This window comes from Micromys minutus (genome assembly GCF_963924665.1).
Source record: "Micromys minutus genome assembly, chromosome: 4".
In the NCBI taxonomy this organism is placed as follows: Eukaryota; Metazoa; Chordata; class Mammalia; order Rodentia; family Muridae; genus Micromys; species Micromys minutus.
This window is the reverse complement of record NC_137973.1, coordinates 51,924,825-51,945,406: the sequence shown is the minus strand read 5'-3', so window position 1 is coordinate 51,945,406 and position 20,582 is coordinate 51,924,825. Positions and strand designations below refer to the sequence as shown.

Sequence of the window (20,582 nt, the reverse complement as noted above, 5' to 3'; positions counted from 1 at the left end):
GGACAAAGAGATCTGAGAGAAGGTATGGAATTCGGAACATCCTGATGGTAGACCTTGAGGGAAATAAATTCTGGAGTATTTGAAAAAAGATTTAACAAAAAAGAAGGAAGATAAAAAAATAGGCTGCATGGTAAAATCCATAAAATAATAAAGATCTAATAAAAATGAAAAAAATTATGCCTTCATTAATAAAGGTAAGAACATTCATGATGTGAGTAGGCTGCTGACAAGTCTCTAATGGCGTACTTTTAAAACAGCTTTTTAAAATGACTCTAAAATGACTACTTAATCTAACAATATGGTGTTAAGCATGTTAAGTAATCTTCTTGTGGCTTCCTTCCCTTCCACCTCCATTGTACCTGGAAACTCTTACACATCCTTCAGATTCAACTTTTAACACACTTACTCCCCGAAACTTCCTTGAGCCCTCACAGTCTGCTCTGTGCTTCCTTGGGACTCTAAACTCTTTCCAAGTCCACTGATTCTCAGTGGGAGTACTCCTTTCTTAAACTGCATTTCTGGAAGCATAGTGTGCTCAGCTCTTTCCCACTTTCTTCCCAGCACCACCTAGCCCAGAGTCTGAGATAGCAGGCTGTCAGAAAGTATTAAGCAAACAATCTCCTTAAACAACAGAAACAACAGTCACCATTACTGAGATCCCTTTTAGTCCTTTTGAAAATACAAATGGGAAAACATCAAGACAGATTCTAAGATAATATATCCAATATTGACGTTGTTCCTCCTACATTGCTTCTCACATCTATTGCAACTTCTCTTACTATATTAGTCATAGGGAATTCAGTTCCTTTAAGATTTTGCAATAGCTAAAAGCACCCAGTGAAATGTGCATTTTTGAAAATTTGTAAGATAAATACAATATAGCACATTTGACTAAGGATGATTTCTTCTTGAGTTGGTACTTCACCCCTTATCATTTTCTTTGGCCTTTTGTAAGGGACAAGGGAGCTTCAGCAACCTGGACTATGACTTGATAGATAAATTAACTTTCTGTCAGTGCTGCCACTGATTTCTGGAGAAGATGCTTTGTCATCTGGAACCAAACATGAACATAAAAACACTAATGAACAGCAAATATGGTGCTGTTCTACTTTCACTGGTGAATTACTCAATAAATTATATTTTAATATGCTGTAAAATAAAACAAACACTAATTTTAAGTTATTTAAAGTATCAGTAACTGCTAGGTTTCTGACCCATCTTGAGCTCACATGGAAATAATTATTCCCCTAAACAAAAAGATGTGCATATTTAAATCAAAAACAAAAACAAAAACTCCAGTCTACTCTTTGGTAAGATCTCAGGCACATCATATCATGCCTGTCAATGTCTCCTCCTGACTGTCAGAATAAATACAATTAGCCTATGACCTGCACTTTTTCTCACTGAGGAGGAGGGGCAATCATCACCACACTTGAAGCTGGTATCCACAGAAAGCATGACTTTCCCCACAAGGCTTCAAAGACCTTTCTGAGGGCCTTCTAATAGATCGATGAGTGATTTAAAAACCGTCCTTCTCCCTCCTCCACAAAACACTCCAATATGCAACTAATTGCAATTAATGCCATCAAGGGAGTTGGTTTCTAAGGGCTGCATTAAAGATTCAGAAAGATCTGGGCATTGTGCTTGTTATCTCTAGTTCCTGCTGAGATGAGCGGAAACTGTAGGCCTTGATGCTGTGTATAAACCCCTTCCCATGGAGGTCAGCTTCTCTGGCTGTGTCCCTCAGAGCAGGGAATCCAAGCACTTGCTCCCTGAGTTGTGCTAACTAGATAAGACCTTTTGTGCTACCTTCCTTGCCAAGTTTGCATTTTTAAACTAACAGCATCTCATCCTTTTCAGGAGTTTGATATCCTCAGAACTGCTTCTCTATTCCATCTCAAAAAATGAGCATTCCCCTTAGAGTATGTAAACTAATACAATCTATTTTCAGTTGGAAAAACCAAAGTCACTTCAATTGATTTGCTCTTCAAATACCTGGATTTTGAAAATACAAAATGAATATTTGTGCATCTAAGGATTTGCATAAAAGAAAATTTGTTCTAGTTCTCCAAGGCAACTTCATATTTGAAAATAAAATATCTTAAAATATTATAGACCATTAAAGTCATGGAATCATTTTTCCATGAATAATGCCAACAAAATATATTAAATATTCCTCATTTAAAAAAATCACAAATCTAAAAGCATCTGCTTTCTGGAAGGTTGACAGAGGCTTGAAGATACTGATGACACTCTGATATTTAAATGCTTTTGTGTCTCAGCAAAGTTTATAATAAAGTTGTAATAAAAGGAGATTTCATCATTAAAATATTATTTTTGTACAATAAAAATTATATCTAATTTTTATGGGATACTATAACTGTGTATAGATGTTTCACAGATATTATGTCTTTTATTTTACAAAGCAATACTAAGTTGTAGATACCAATTTATCTTCCTTACACAAAGGACCAGGAAGTTCAAAGATACTTTTTAAGAGGAAGCAAGAAGAAATGGAGCTAGCTTTCAATGTGTGCAGTCTGGCTCTGGAGCTCATGTTTGAGCTAATATACCACGTGAGGTCTAACTAGTCTCATAATCATTGAATTAGAACGAGTGCAATAATTTATGCCCAAAAGAAAAGAGAACTTATTGTCAGAGAATAAAACTAATGTTTACCCTTTTTCAGGAAAACAAAACAAATTGACTTAATTCGGAAAAAGAAAAAAATGGTTTTAATAAAATTTACATCCCTAAGTGGCTGTTTCAAGACAAATGCATAGGTGTATTTGTGTATATATGTGGGGTACTAATATGTCAGCTGCGATTGTAATTTCAAGTAACAAAATGGCTCCTTGAAATTGTCCTTGGAATTATTATTATTATTGTAAGAATAGGAAGAGCATTGGATACATAATTCTTTCAAGTGGGCATTTAAAATGAATAATTGGATAGATGTTGGTAGCTGGAAGAAAGAAAAAGGTGCAGAGGCCACAGTGATCTCCTTGGAAAGAATATCCAGAGAACTATAAAATGTGTCTTTTTGATTTCTTAAAATGTATGGTCAAGGCTGACTTCAGTGCCACAATTAGAAAATGAAATGTGACCTTTGTGAAGGTTTCTCTCTATAGATTAAAATTCCCTTACAACATATACACCTCACAATTAGCAGGTTGACTGATGGGGAGGGGGTAAAATGGAAACATAAATTTACTTAAATTTGGCACCTTGTAATTCAACTTTGTGTGTGTGTGTGTGTGTGTGTGTGTGTGTGTGTGTGTGTGTCCATCTATTTACTGTAGGACACATAAGTTAGTTTCAGATCTTAGCCATTGTGAATATCATAGCAGTGAACATAGATGTGCACATATATTTCTGGTTCTCTAATACAGACTGCTGGCATATATCCTGGAATGGTGCAGCTGGATGCTCTGGTAGTTTTAGTTTCTCTGAAACTTCTATGATGGTTTCCATAGTGACGCTATGAGTTTACATTTGCAGGAGCACTATGCAAGGTTCTTCTTTCCAGATATTCTAGCCAGCATCTGTTGCTTGATGTTTTTTTGATGGTAGTTATTCGGATTTGGGTGTGAAAGAATTTCAATATAGTTACAATTTGCATTTATTTAATGGCTAAGCATACTGAGGATTTGTTCTTAATTGTTCACTAATATTTTCCCTTTAGAGAGCTGTCTATTCAATTAACTTGTAATTCTTGGTCCTTTGAAATTACTATAAAATAACAACAAGAAGGAAGAAGCCAGTGACAGTCTTACAAATAACCAAAGAAAAACACAGGGACTAGGAATGACATAAATGGTAACAGTCTGTTTATAGTCTTGTTTGCAAAGCACTTTCCCATTATTTCATTTTATTTCTGACAGTCCTCCAGCAAGGGAGGCAGAGAAGGTTTTATTATGCTTGGTTTTGTTGTTGTTTTGATAGATGAAGAGATGAACCTTAGGAAGGTTAAGTGACTTGGAGAAGAGCATTTCAAACAGAAATATTTAACATTGTCAAATGGAGAAAGCTGAACAAGGTGTGAGAGAATGTTCCTGTGTTTGCGCACTACTTACTGAGTCTATGCAAAATAAACGTGGAAAGAAGTAGGCAGGAAGATGACAAGAGAGCTTAACATTTGGAGAAACAGTTATTGATGGATAAATTAAAATGTGTATCACATACATGATAATCATATGCCAAATGGTAATGGAACAAGCTCTGAGGTAGGAAAGGTGGATAACATTTCCTTCTCCAAATGCACAACTTCCTTCTAGTAAATTGATTTCAGTATACTAAGAATGTGTATGTGCATGGAGAAGTTTTATGACATTAAATTTATTACTGTGTTTGAATACTTTTTCTGTTCATGTCCTACTAAAACCCATTTCCAGATCAAGTTTAAAATGTATTCCATGACCACTAAATGGTATTGAAAACAGTGAATAGCAATGAGACAAACATACGTGAATAGCTTAGCCAGCCATGGCACTTTACTTGGCTTGGAGTATGGATGTACCCCTATCAATGAAGCTTGCAACTTAGAATTTTCAGATGAATAAATTGCACACACATGCCACTCCATATCAAACATCTAGCAACCAGTGTTGAACGTAACTTTCAACCCAACTTTAAACGATGGACTGATTGTCTACTATTTGGAAACCCTCTGGCGATGCGTGTTTTCCATTTGAGCATGTTCTAGGACATATTCAGGAGCTAAAATAGACCAGTGAGACCAGAACTGAGTTTGGGTGCATATGTAGTAGGGTAAACTTTATCCTCTGTGAGAACTTTTAGGAGATGCCTCTTTTGATTAGATTATGCATAATCAGTGTATATAGTATTAGAATCAAATTAATTATAGTAAAGAATATCTTAGTAGAGAAAAAATACTTACAGAATACAAGCCAATCAATCAAAATAGAAAAAACAAAACAAAACAAAACAACCCTTGCTCAGCCTCTGAGGACCTACATTTTCTCTGCTTCTTATATCTTATAAATGGAAGCTCAAACAACTACCATAATCTTTGAGTGCTTTCTTACATATATTTCCACTCTGCTTCCTTACAGAGTAAGGTCTACACTATAATAACTTATGTGGATTAAGATTTCATGTTGCTTTGTAATCTCTGTGTGCCTTTATTTCAATTCTCTGAATAAGACATCAATAATCTGGAAACTTCTAGTCTATACACTGCCCACTGGAAACAAATAAGGACAGAATGTTGCTGCACAACACAGGTATTCCAGATGTGACTCACCTGGAAAATAACAATTTGTCAATGTAAACCCTGAGACACCTTAGTATAATATACCATATACTATATGATTTATAAACATTATATTCCGTGTTAAATCAGGATAAGAAAAATATACCCCCAGACAATCATCATGCTTTTTTTGGCTACCCTAATGGCCATGGGGAAATTCCATATGAAGTTTCCTAAGAGACAGACACAGGGTAACAAAATGCACAGATTCTGATAGAAACTCAAAATTCTAAAATTACACATATCAAATTCTTCTTCTACTTCATAAACTCAAAATGAAGTACATAAATTAGATCTCTCATACTCAAGATATATGTGCATAAATACAGTCACACTCTAATAGAAGAACTTGTTCTGACAGTGCCTTCTTGTAATCTTGTCATTCAGGGTTGTGAGCCTGCAGGACTCCAAGTTCAACCATACCATCAGTAACATCAACAAAATCATCATCATCAAAATCAACAACAACAATGACACAAACCCACTAACAAGATAAAATGCACACACAAGCACACACACAAACTAAACCTTAAATAATCCAAGTTAAAAAATTATTTGCTGTGATCTCTGCCACAGGACATTTTACCTTGATTAGAAAACAATACTCTTAAAAATATTAGGGTGCCTGTTGGCAACACTAAATTATGTCCAAATTATTTTTATATATATAAGTATAACTGTTACCTAAACATCATTGGCATCTTACTTTTTTACAGAGGACAGTATATATTAGGTAACTGAGCGTAATTTACACACTCTTCTTGTTTCCTTTTATAGACTCAGTTAGTGAGTACACAAAGCAAACTGTCAACAGTGTCTACACTTGTACACACACCTGGATGGAAACTGACAAATTTAGAATATTATCCAGCCATTTAAAAACATTTCTCTTGATGACAATAAACATCTGGATGTTCCTAAATACCAACATGTTGCATGTCCTGCAAAAAAAAAAAAAAAAAAAATATGCCTTGCAGACTGCTGAATCTTTACCTATCTTCTATTGCTTAAAAATTTGTGCATTTGCATGACTGCATCTTTTCCTCTATCAGACACATGTGTAATTTTCACTTAGATACAGTAGGCATTACAGACATAAGTGTCAGCTTTGGATTTTCTGTTATTATTGTTCGTAGTGGATGTCTGAACAGCTGAAAGCCCTTTTATTTCCCTTTCAGAAAATAAAAGTGATAATTGTCATCTCAATAGTGTGAATTTAAAGGTAAAGATTTGCAAGAGAGGTGCCTTGGCATTTGAGCTTTCATTTCCAATGGCACTGGAGTGGGGGGACTGCAACACAAGCCAGTCTCTCAGCTGACGACTAGGAGGCTGAAATGTTATATAAAACATTACCTCTCCCATGGGATATCCAAGCATTTGATTCCATAACATGCTCAGTTAGGCCAGTCAGGTGGAATGCAGGAGTTTGAATGTCTAAGGAGTGATGTTGATGTCCCATGTTCAGAGAGATGCTTGTCATGGGGTGTGTAATAAATACAGATTCTAAGTTTCTAAGTTTCAGCCATATCTTTTTATTCTAATCTAAATAAAAAGGGCATTCTTTTATAGGAAACAAAGCAAATATTATTGTAACAGATTATGAATTTTTGATGTTAGCTTAAAATAAAAAAATGTTTTTTTTCCACTTCCTACCATATTAATTTTATATATTTCGCAATAGCTCTTATAAGTCTTTTGGATCAAAATTTCTTACAGGACATATAAGCAAAGAGACATTAATGTTAAGATGAAAAATGGCTGAAAGGTAGAAACTAGTAGAGCCATAAAGCAGCACCCAAATGACTACTCCTGTTTCCCACATGTGTGCCTTACCTTTGGGATCATCCAGGACAGATCCAAAGGCACTAATAACCACATCAGCCTTCAAACGCACTATCTGCTCTTCATCTTCGACCCAGTTTCCAGTTTCATCTTGCTCAGTTCGAACAAATTGCATTCCCACAATCTTTCCATTTTTGACTATAACTTTCCGTGGGGAAAGGAAGGGCAAAAATTCACATTTCTCTTCTTTAGCAAGCTCCATCTAAAATTAAAAAAATAAATAAATAAACTTGAGAAATGTTGAGTATCCTACGTAGTAGTAGATTTTCAACTCAACTGGACCTGGTAAGTGGTTATAATCTTTTAAATTTATGTGAAGTATTTGGGTTTTGGTTTTCCACCATAGATGAGTTTCAGGCATTAGCTGCTTGCTTCAGAGTGGGGCTTGTATTGATTTTGAAATACAACAAAGAAACTAAAAGTTCCAGCTATGGAAATTACTCTGTGGCAGGGTCCTTAGACAGCAGCTGTGAGGCCCTGCGTTCAGTTTTCAGCATTACAAGAGGAAAAAAGGCTTTTCTTGAGTCTTATTTATTAAATGGTCTATAGTTGGTGATGTGTGACATTCTCTCGTGTGGTGAGCTGTACTCCTTATGCCTTTCCTTTTGCATAATAACTTCTTTTTGTAATAACACTAAATAAATATGTTTACTAACTAGCTGCATATAACCGAACTAGAAAACCCTCAGTAGATGGATGCGCTAATCTGTGGGAGCAAATGACTAGCATAGGAGATAGGAAAAGAAAGCTAGAGAATCTAGGAGAAACTGGGAGACTATAATTCATTTTCCTGTTTATAGCAGCACAGTCATGAGGATCAGTGAAAAATCAAAGAGACACAAACATAGACATTTTGGAAATCCCCTCCTCATCTGTAATGAATTCTATCATGAAATGGGAAGTGTGTATTTTATGCCTATGTAGGTTGTCTATTCACACAATAGGTTCTTAGCCATTATTTTCTACTCTTTGTTTCAGATAATATCCTAGCACTTGTCAATATGATCAGAACTAGTGTGTTGAGTGTCTCACAAAGAATAAAATAGAAAGTGTACCACTGCAGCGAATTCTCATGTCCCTGTGGAAGCCAGCTGGGCTCTTGATGGGACCTTTATTGAGTGATGTATCATTTCTGTGAGGCAACTCATCTCTTAAATGATCCAAATTATAAAATTGTTGTATGTAGGATATGGTTTTTTGTTCCCACTTTTAGGCATTTGCAAAATGTAGAATAAGAAACATACTAATGGTGGTTCAGGAAGAAGGGGTGACACTAACTTTTAATCATATGGACATACTCAAGTGAATGGCATTGTCTAACATTCATGGGCTGAGTAAATCAATACAGCATGTTTATTTATAATTGGCCTATTTCTGGGAAAGGCATAAGTAAAATACAGAACTATGATACTAGTATTGCAGAGTATGCCTGGTGGATTAATTTAAATTATGCTTTGTCATTTCCAGTATTACTTATTTATTTACAGTTTATATCTTCTTGTATATACAATATTTTAAGGTAGTTAGCAAATTTACTGCTAAATGTGGAAGGAAGATTAGATATTTCTAGAAAATAAACAACCACAACATAAACAACAAAACCTTAGATTTTCCTTAGCATCATTTTATCATGGATGAGTCAGAGAACCCCATATACATATTATGACTTCAAACAAACAAACTATATTCTCATTCATTCTAAGACTATATCATAACTTTAAGTATTCATTTCCAAATTGAACTATACATTCTAAGTCAGGCATTGTGGCTCACCCAGCATGTGAATAAGACAACATCATGAAAACACCACCTCTCTGACCATATTCTTGTAAACAGGGGAAAGGATTAAAAACCATCAATGTCCAGGTGAATTATTTAAAACTTTATCTCAGGGTGAACTTCCTTGTGCCTTAGTTTGACTGGCCTACAGTTGCTGTCCTAGGCAGCCTCCCCAGTCAGGTTCTGCCATCATCTTCTTCATTACACCTCAACTCAGAATGCTTTGAAGACCTCCAGTTGTATCCTCACAGTGAGATGCCATAACAGGACAAGGGAGTTCAGTGTAAGGCAACCATCACCCAAATGAAATAAAACAAATTTGTAGAAGCTAAAAGTGTACAGTAGAACTTGAGCACGTCTGTTTAATTTCAAGACCATACCAAGAAATACAAACTTTGCTGTTATATGGCAACAAGCTTCCTGTGTTCTCTCTTTGCCTCTCATCATCTGTGAGTCCATATCCTACTCCCTCATACTTCTCTATTATGACAGGGTTGATAACTTGCTGAAGACATGTATCTCCCTTGACCCCTACTTTACTGTGTCCAGAGGAATAGCGTTACAAATTCTGCTCTTCTACCAGAGTATTCTGAATTCCTTTCTCAAACCTAGAGATGTGTGAATAGATCATGGAGTGGTGCAAATGAATCACACCTCATGCAGGAGTTATTTTGCTATTAAATTCAATTATTTACTATCACTCAATTTACATACAAGGGACAAATTGTTAGTAGAAACTAAGAAACTCATCTGACCATATGTATTTATCATGAAAGACTTTATATTGTCTTTGGCAGAAAGATATTGAAATCATTATTAGACTTGTTGTGTTTAGAAATAAGAATTATCAGGGCCATGAGATGATGGTCATGTGAACTTATACATCAGGTAAAATATCTTTTTAATAGCTTAAGAGTACTCATGGAGGAACCCATGGCTGCTGCCTTATGTGTAACAGAAGATGGCCTTTTTGGGCATCAAGGAGCCGAGTGTCTTTTGGCCATGTGAAGAATCAATGGTCCAATGTAGGGGAACGCCAGGGCAGGGAGGAGGGAGAAAGGGGTTGGGTGGGTGAGTAGTGGAAACCTCTCATAGAGGCAGAGGAGATGAGATATGGGGATCCCAGAGGAGAAACCAGAAAAGGAGATGACATTTGAAATGTAAGTGAAAGAAATATCCAATAAAAAATAATTTAGGAACATAACATATGGGGATTCTTTTACATTTAAAATTACATTTTTATTTATTTTAGTTTGTGTGAGTGGGTATTGTGAGTACACGTGTTATGGCATGCATGTGAGGTCCAAAGGAAGCTGAGTAAGTTTTCTTTTTATACCATATGAGTCCTGGGGAATCTAATTCTGGGCAGCAAGTTTGCTATCACATGTCTTTATCTGCCTAGTCATCTTGCCAGCATAATTTCACTTTCTACAAATAGTATAAAAAGGTATCAGGTACTCTTTCAATACTTTACCCATAACATTTTATCTTCTACTGAACATAGTTTAGGACAGCTGTATATTTGTTATTACAAAACATTGCTTCAAACCAATCTTTTCCTCCTTTTTGGTACAAAAGGCCAACACAACACTATTTGTCCTCTTGATTTTACAGACCAAACACATAACCTCAGGACTCTGTTTCATAGTAGCCTCACCCTTCTCTGAAGTTCAAGCAGGCTAAACACTTAATCTGGATATGCAAAATCAAAAAAAAAAACCAAATAATTCAATTTGCTTTGATTTTTAAGATTATGTCACAGATGAAAAATTTACTCCTAGTCTCATTCTGTGGGTTACAATGAAAATGTATGGACACAAAAAGTGATCTTTAAAATTTCTTCAGGATACATTTATAACTAAACATAAATGATTATAACGTTAATCATTTATGTTGCACCTCCAGGATAGGTAACTATGCCTATAAAATTATTTTAGTTTTGTTTTAATTTTTATTTTATTTTTTTAACTTAATTTTTATTGAATATATTATGTATTTATATTTCAAATGTTATCCCGTTTCCTAGCTTCCACTCTGGAATCCTTCATCCCATACCCCTCCCCATTTTTTTATGAAAGTACCCCACCTTCTCTCCACCTAAGCCCACCTCACTACTCAGGCATTTTCCTAGACTGGGGGAATTCAGCCTTCTCAGGGCCAAGAGCCTCTCCTATTGATGGGAGACTATGCCATCCTCTGCCACCTATGCAGCTGGAGCCATGGTTCCCTCCATGTGTGCTCTTTGGTTGGTGGTTTAGTCTCTGGGAGCTCTGGGGATTGAGTTGGTGACATAGTTATTCTTCCTATGGGGTTGCAAACCCCTTCAGATCAGTCAGTTCTTTCTCTAGCTCCTCCATTTGGGTTTGCGTGCTCAGTCCAGAGGATAGCTATGAGCATCCTGCTCTGTATTTGTCAGGCTCTCACAGACCCTCTCGGGAGACAGCTATAACAGGCTCCTGTCAGCAAGCACTTCTTCGTATCTGCCGTAGTGTCCACCTTTGGTGTCTGAATATGGAATGAATCCCCAGGTGGGGCAATCTCTGGATGGTCTTTCCTTCACTCTTTATTGGTTCCCTTATTTCCTTATGACAGGATTCCTCCTTGGTTAAAAATTTAGAGATGAGTTGGGTAGGCCCAATCCCCATCAAGGGGTCCTGTCTAATCTTTGTATATGGTCTCTAAAGGTTCTGCCTCCGCTTTGTTGAGCATTTCAGCCAATCTCATCTATTTTGTGTCCTGGGAGCCTCTTGCTTTTTTAACATCTGGAACTTGCTGGTGGCTATTGCCAGTTCTTCCTTCCCCTATGCTACACACCTTTGTCCAAATCCCTGTTCCTCTTTATATCACCCCAGTCTCTTCTCATACCTGATCCTGTGCCCCCCTTTTTTACACCTCCCCCTCCTCTCTTCTTCTCAAGTGTATCCCACCCTGTACATCCCATGAGTATTTTGTTTTCCTATCTTAGGACTGAAGCACTTATATTTTGGTCTTCCTTCTTCTTGAGCAAATGGTCTGTGAACTGTATTTTGGGTACTCTGAGTTTTTGGGCTAATATGTACTTATCAGTGAGTAAATACCATGTGTGTTCTTTTGTGACTGAGATACCTCACTCAGCTAACATTTCAGGTTATAAGCATTCTACATCAATGCTATAAATATGTATGTTTATTTCCCTTTCTGAAGAAAAGAGACATCATATCAAATAAACATATGTTAAAGTATGGCAAAGCTGACTTAGGTAATACTCTAATTTAGCCTACAGCATGGTCTTTATGCTTCACAAAGTGAACCAGTGCACTACACAATGTGTGAAATAGTAATGCTTTATCTGCATGACTCCAGGGACTTGGGCCTGCTTAGGTCAATGAAGAACATTGTCAAATGTTCATGGGTTGAACACAGACACACACAAAAAAAAAAAAAAAAAAAAACAGGAGTTGATTATACTGGTCTCTCTGAGGTAGAAACAGTATGATTTCTAAGCTTGGCATGTTGATTATACACAGTTGAATAGAGAAACAAGGTTATAAAATACAGATAGATTAAGGAGGCAGGGTTTTTGGTATAAAGGTGTATCAAGATCATGGGTTTAGCTAATCTCAATAGAAGCAATCTTTATAGGGGGTGCAGTTCTCATACAATAAATATCTAGGATGTATGAGATATTTTAGACATTTTCTTTGTACAATATCAGTATCCACAGATAGACCAAAAAGGCACTGAAATTTCTTTTGAGGCTGACCTGGTGGGCAAGGCTTTGCCATTTTCCTGTGCTTGTGAGGCTCTGAAGTTCTTGGCCTGGCTCTCAAGTCAACATCACACATTCACTTGCCTTTACTCACTCTAGTCTTCCTCTTACCCGACTCAGTATGACTGTGCTTCCTGTTACTGAGAATTGCTGGTACAAAATAACAGGAAATGACATAGCCAGAGGTCAAGAAGTTAGAGGGATCGAGAGGTTCAAGTCAAGAGGTTAAAGATAGTTAAGACTCCTGTCAAAATGAATGAAGAATTGTTTATACCCACAAAAGTCAGGAACCAAGGAATAGGTTTGTGTACCTAGTCTCATAAACCAATTAATAGAAACTTACAAAACCTAGATAAAGCCTAAAAGAGGGACATGGTAGGTTTCACAATATATAATAAAGAAACAAAGAACAGGTTATCTCAAGTAGTAAATAAGTGTTTAACATTACATAACAGCAAACTACTACACAAAGCTCTTTACAGAAAGAATATATTATTAAAATTTCTATCTTATGTGTTAAAGAGTTAAATTCAAATACTTGATGAGTGATTACTTGAAATAAGCATATTTCCAGATCAACACCAGCAAGTATGTCATATTCAAGAGCATCAAAACAGAGCACCATCCTATATATTTCTGCTCAAAGGACTGGCACAAAACAGGCTTAAGATTTTTTTGCAAGAATGAGTGATAAATGATTAAAACAGCCAGGAATACATCCAATGTAAGAAAAATAAAATAGTTAGTTGTAGATTTTAGTGAATGACTTTAGAAATCCTCCCCTTATAAGTAGATGGGTAAAGAGAAGATAAGCTACCTGGCCATAATCCTACCTTAGAGACTGGAAAAGAAGAAAACAATGCATATAATAATTCCTCTGTTCCTACTTGTCTAGTTATGTGTCTATTCTTAACATGTTTTTCATATTCATAAAAGTCTACTTTCTAAGATAAGTAATTCACAAGTGTCAGTACTAGGTCTTCTTCATACTTGAAGTTTGTTAATGATCATCAATAATCAGTAAGTATGAGATCTGCACACAAGTACAGCTGTTATGGCACACCATCTATTTAGTTTTAAATAATGCTATAGTATTAACTTGTCATCATTGTGTACAAAAATCTTGAGAGAATGTTTTATGTAATGGAAGTCTTACTTTGACTCATCATTTTATGTTTAAATCAACTCATGCTTGTTAGGTCCCATGTAGAAGACCCTTTTTAACTCACGATGACTAGGAAGAAGACTGGGAAGCAAGGAGTTAGACAACAAAACAGAGAGACAGACAAAGTGTCCAAAGCAAAAAAAAAAAAAAAAAAATTATCCAGGACCTAACCACAGTTGTCTACATCATTAAGCTACACTCACCCAAAAATGTTCACACAACCTCTTTACATTCAAGTACTTGCTAAGAACCAAGTGTTTAACACATGAGTCAGTGTGGGACATTTCTTATTCAAGCAATTATGCTACTATTGCATGGCACATGCAATAAACATGGGAACTTCTCTCATTCTTAGATTCACCAATAATTGCCGAGAGAAGATGGTAGACAGGAGCATCAATTTTCCACTGTTTGAAGAGTTCGGTTCAACAAGACAATTTGACACCTTCTTTTCAGAATGTGTTGCAAAAGTTATAAAAACAAATTGGCTCTGATTTTTACTTCCATATTTAAGAAAGATATGGAGTTGAAGCTAAGTAAAATAAAAATAGTTCACTACAGCATGCAATAATGATAATCATTTTAATGATTAACTTTATGTAATGTGATGATTTGGTCTGATTAATATTACAGGCATCATACTGCAGAAATTATGAAACAACTTAATTTACTATAATTAAAAGGATGATGTCAACTCATTTTTAGATTGCATGTAGGCAAGGTAAGCATAGCTTATAAACCATAATGAGCAGAATCAAAACCAGCATATATTAAATTCTGTAATAACTTCTAATTATGGCAAAGTTTTACAAGTAATATGAAGAATCAATATTATTTTTGAAAAGAAAGCTGTGAGATCAGTAGAGTATATTTAACTACCAATCTGATAAGAACACAGAGACCAAAACCAAGTGATTGGTAATCAAAATTGCTTAGTAATATTTCATGTCTCCTGATAATCTTGGAAAGATCTTAGCTTATCACTGTAAAATATTACAAATATCTATAGATACACAGTCTAAAGCATGCATAAATTTAACCCAATACTAAGTAGCTCCTACTACAGAACTGTTATTATTTGTCAAGTGTAGTAAAATGGTGCTTAGCTTGTGAAAAATCCCTTATATTGTCAAGAAATCAGCAATGGTACTATGATTACATGACAAGTAGTTCTCTATATTGCCATATTTTCGTTGGATTTCTGAACCTGATTCTACGCTCACCTGTGTACTTACTCATAAAATCAAATCTAGCAGAATGTTTTTACATTAGTTTATCAAAACCCTTGACCCTCAATGTATGTTCCCATCCAAATCTGATGTTCCTCACTATCTGTCATGCTCAAGGTAATATCTAATCACCCTACCCTAGATTCAGAAAGAACACTGCTACTTAGAAAGAACCAAGAGGACTGAGCCTTATTTTGGAAAACTCCATTTTTAAATATTTAAGTTCACCTGTCATACTTTATTTTTTGGTTTTATTCTTATTTGTTCTTGTTGTTTTTGGAGCTAATGCTTCATCTAAGGTATCATAATGAACACTGATTATCAAGAGTGAGTTGTTTTTGGTAACCTTAGCTGCTCAGGTTCTGTGTTAAACATGGACGTTACAAGAAAGTGAATAGATGGGTCTGGGCATTTCAGAACCCTAACAGTTAGCCTATGAAGACTCTTCATCATAAATAACTACAGGAAATTTGTCCAAATATGAGTTATGCTATACTTGGGATAAAGCGTAGACTTGTTAACTTCAAAATGACTCCAGGTATTTGCCAAACTCCAACTAAATGCTTTGGCATTTATGTCTTTAATATCTCTCTCTCTCTCTCTCTCTCTCTCTCTCTCTCTCTCTCTCTCTCTCTCTCTCTCTCTCTCTCTCACACACACACACACACACACACATACATTTTGTGTTTTATGTGCTTTTGCATCTGGTTCTCATATACATAGATACACCATATTTACAATACCACCACTCCTTTTAGATTTTTCAAAAACAAAGTGAAAAAAACAGTGTGGAATATATTGCTATTCAAGATAATTTGCAGCTAGTCTTCAATAACAGCCAAGATCTGTTCATTGTGATGGAGTTAGCTGCTAGTGAGTTCTGGAATAGCAACTTCTCTTTCTCATGTGAAAAGTATGGATGAAAGAAGGAAGCTCACCTCAGCAGTGACTGGGACTTGTCTAAATCCCCTTAGAAACATGCTAGTTGAATTTTAAAATATAATAACCAACTTAGTTTGTTTACCAAAGAGATAAAATAAAGGATGAAAGAACAGAACAAATTCTAGTTACCCACATGGAATCCCATACTGCTGAGTTTACTATACTTTATAATTTTAAAATATGCTTTATTTATTCCATGAGAATTCTATCCATGTATACAATACATTTTGGTTATATCGATCCAACTTCTTAGCACTGACACTGTGCATCAACAGTGTCCTTATTCCAAGTTTATGTTTTACTTAAATAAGTGGCTGAGGCCAGTCAATGCTACCTTTGTTCCCAAAGGTAAGCAGCCATCTAACAAAGTAGGAGCTCCACTCCTTATGACAAAACTGTTACCTCCCCCCAAAGCAGTCACCAATTGCCAATAGTTATTAGGCAGGATAGAATGTCTTTTGAGTTCCTCCTTCTGTCAGGAGGGAATTTGGCTGCATTGCAATTTTTTGGGACAGAAATTAATGGGGAGTGAATAATAGAGTGTGCAGCACTTTAAAATGTACCTCTGCTCACTGAGCATCCACAAGTAGAACAGCCATCATTTATAGGCTATTCTTTAAAAAAATCTTCAAAATGCAAGAATTTTGACTATGAAGTGCATTATTCCATATGAGAGTTGTGTTATATATTAGATAAATATTGTAGTCCCTTCAGTGAGTCACTGTTGGGTCACTGGACTGTATCACTATTGAGCTACAATAATTTCAATGTAAAAAAAATTACTTAGAGGATGCAAAGTGGCTTTTCACAGATATCATAAAGTGTATCATCTATAAGAAGAAAACAAATATTTCTACAGTGTTAATTTATGATTGGTGCAATTCCATTAAACCAGATCTCATTGTTCTTTGCCTTAGACTTTGCTGGAGTAAAGCAATAGTGACTACTATTGTAATGTTTTACAAAAAAGATGATTCCTTATAACGTTGTGTCTTGGAGGTATCTGTTTCAATCTTGAAATGGCTAGCTATGCATATTCTGTTCAAATCACAATCCTGTCTTCTTCCATAAAATGTCAGCCTATACTTATTCTGATGTATTTTCACTAAATTCAAGGTGTTAATATATTGCTTGACAATGTTTTTTTAGTTATAGTTACTTTGTTTTTAACCTTGGTTACATTTTAAGAGTCAGTTGGCATTGAAAATTGTTGATGTTAATTCAAAAGCATGTCCTTTCTTTAATAAAAGCAGCATAGGGGAAACAAGTTTATTTGGCTTACAATTCCAAGTTACAATCCATTATCTGAGAGAATTGAAAGAGGCAAGAGTTTAAGATAGTTATCTTAACTGTCTGTATAGCTGAGAGATTAAGGAAGCAATCACACTTATGCTATCTGCCTGCCTCATTGCTCTCAGCTGGTTGTCTTCATTTTATACATCTCAGAGACCATTCTAGGGAATGGGGCTGTGTAGGTTGCTGTCTATATTCAGGTGAGAGCTGTCACTAGTTTGGTCAATGTGATACATGAATGGACAGTAACGAGTGGAGTGGGAGAAAAGTTTACATAAGGCTTGAGAGAAGGGGAAGAGGAGGAGAATCAATATGCAGAAAGAGAAGGATGATCCAGATTCAGGTAGGTTTAATTGCCCATAGGTACTTATGCATATTTCTTAAGGGATGGCTCCCTACAGGTCAATTTATTTTATCTAGGTAGACAATTATATCTTTGTCAACTGGTTGTAAGTTTTTTGTGTGGATGCATTGGGGATTGAGAATTTAACATATAAATCTGACAAATAAATTATTGCTTATTGAGTCATGATTTCACAAGAAAGTTGTGAGTTTATACCTTAACAACCAGGGGGCTGTTGATAGGAGTGTGAACAGAGTCTGTGACGGGGAGCCATTATAGGCCAGGCCTTGCTGGACTTCTAGAGCCCTGATTTTAGCAGACTGTAGGAAATGTGAACCTCTGGCAGAGATACAGCTGGGGTGCACGGCTCCAGGATCTGCAGCTTATGGACAACAAGTCTCTGCCCAGCATGAGAACAAGTAGGAACCAGTAGCCATCACTCTCTTTTTTTAACCTCAAGAGTGCTGCTCACAATAATTAGGGTCAATAGACAAAACAAGAAAATTGTTCACAAGTCAGCTTAACCTAGAAAAGTACTCAACTGAGATATTTTTCTAAGGCTATTTTAGGTTGTAGCCAGATGTCATTTAAAAGTAACCACTGTATATATAATGAGATAGGATGAAAATTTAAAGTTAAAATAAAGTAATAACTTATATGAAACATATCTAAAATAGCTTTGAGATGTATAAATTAATAGTATGTATTTTATACATATTTAAAATATTCACACAAAATTGAGATGCTTTTGTGTATTTAGCATGGATTATTGATCTACTCATTTGAAGTGAAAACTATTCTACTCTTGGAGTCAAATAATGAACTGAATAAAATAACTAATGGAAGAAACCTGCATTTTAATTTGTGATATTGGTATAAAGAAATAACAACCTTATGTAGTGAATGTTAGATAAGCATAAAGAATAGAAGGCCATAAAAAAATCTTGAAATATAGGTGAATTAAGAAGACGCCAGAAGAAACCTTCAGAAAATAATATCTTTAGGGAAGGATTGGAGAGAATATCATGTCACCCTTTTTAGAGAAAAAACCAATATTTTTAAAGTACATGAAAATAAGCTGGTGCTATGCCTAAAATCCTTAAAATCAACTATGCATGAAGGTGGGACCAGAGAATCATAAGTTCACAATCTGCCTGGCCCACACAGAGATTCAAGGTTGACCTTCATAGCCTTAGAAGACTTTATCCCAAAACGTAAGTAATGAAAAGGCTAGGAATGTAGCTCAGAGATAAAGTGCTTGTGTTAAACGTTGAAGGTTTATATTTAATTTTCAGAACTAAAATATAAAATAAGATACTTTTATGATAATTCTTGTGGTTTTTTTCTTTAACTATTATTGAGTGCCATATATTGACTAAAAATGGATTTAATAAATCAGTGTAATTCAGGTAAGGTGGAACTTTCATATTGGTTATTTTATTTATTTATATTTCAAATATTATCCCCCTTCCCAGTTCCCCTTCCAAAAGCCCCCTATCTTCTCCTCCCTCCCCTACCTCCCCTTTCTATCATCCCAGTCCCTAGGAGGCTGAGGCAGGAGTATTAATTGGCCTCCCTCTGGCTACACAGTCATTCAGGGCTAGTCTAGACTACAGTGTAAAATCATGTTTCTCAAATATAAATAACTACATTTTAAGATTTCCATCTTATAAAACAGTGTAAAGATATTGAAGAGTTGAAATAAATATGACCAATGGCAGATTGGCTACTAAAATTAGTACAGCAATAACCAATATTTAGTATGGCACATTGTGTCTATATAGATATATGACGTAAATATAAAAGAGTTTGGTAACATTTCTAAAGATAAATTATCTTCATCCCTATAAATACCAAGAACCAACATGTGCAAATACCCCAGGTGACTTTTTTTTCCCCAGGTGACTTTTGTTGGCTGTAAATGCACACTTGAATGTGCATGGGCTTTTGTCCGGTCTTGGCCTGTTAGCAGTTCTCTCTCTCATAATTTTCCCTGAGTAGTAAAATTTAAAACTCTTGGAATGGACAAATGGAATTCTTACAAAGGGTGTTGCTCCATCACTGGTACCACAGATGAAAAACCCAGACTGGGTTTTATAATCAGGCACCAACAGGCTCCAATTTTCAGTTCAAAAACGATGCCTTCTACTGCTCCTACCACATTGAACTAATATTAACATATACATATCCAGACACCTGGGATGACATGTCTCTGTAATCAAAAAGTATTCAATGTGCATTTAAGAAGAGCCCCTAACAGCCATTAATTAGCTTTGTTTGCCTAGGGGCAATTGTGTGTATTTATTTGTTTGGTTTCAACTCCCCTTGGCCAATCATAGTAACAGGTCTCTGATGACATTCCATGAAGAACTAACTGCTCTTGAAGAATATACAGGTGACAAATGCGGAGGAGCCACTGGGAGTATCTACCTCACTGGGGGAAATTACATTTGTGAGTCTATACAGTTTCTTTACTAAATAAAATTAGACCCAGGTTGATGGTTTTTTATAATTAAATAAAACCTAAGGAAACATCTGTTACTGCTACAAAAATAAATAAATAAAGTTGGGCAGCAAGAAACCGAGTATTCAGCCAGCAATGCAGCTTTAACACCACCATTTAATGCAAAAAGTGTGTGTACACGGACTGTAAGTTGTGTCCCATGAAAGATATGTTGTGGAATACATTATATTGTCCTAAAAGGATTAAGTTAGTAGGTATATTTTTTTCATATGGAAATATATTATTTCAAAATTACAGTTAAACATATTTTGACTAACGACCCAAAGGATCCGACATAAATATTTATATTAAAGTAATAAGTAGTCTTCGTTACCAAGACAGCCAGTCCTTTCAATAACTAAGATTTTTGATAACAGGAAAATCTAATCATGCAGTTATTATCCTGATCAACCAACAGAGAATAGCCCATACTTGCCACCAAAATAGAGAAAGATAACAGAGG

The 20,582-nt window shown here is 35.6% G+C and overlaps 1 protein-coding gene across 1 annotated transcript in view; it reads right to left on the bottom strand.

Moving 5' to 3' along the window:
• Positions 1 to 20,582, bottom strand: part of DPYD (dihydropyrimidine dehydrogenase) — an 878,881-nt gene that overhangs the window by 498,635 nt on the left and 359,664 nt on the right. The window contains exon 11 of the mRNA XM_080916202.1: positions 7,109 to 7,319. Within this exon, the coding sequence (XP_080772328.1) occupies positions 7,109 to 7,319 (211 nt within the window). The remainder of the gene's footprint in view (positions 1 to 7,108; positions 7,320 to 20,582) is intronic.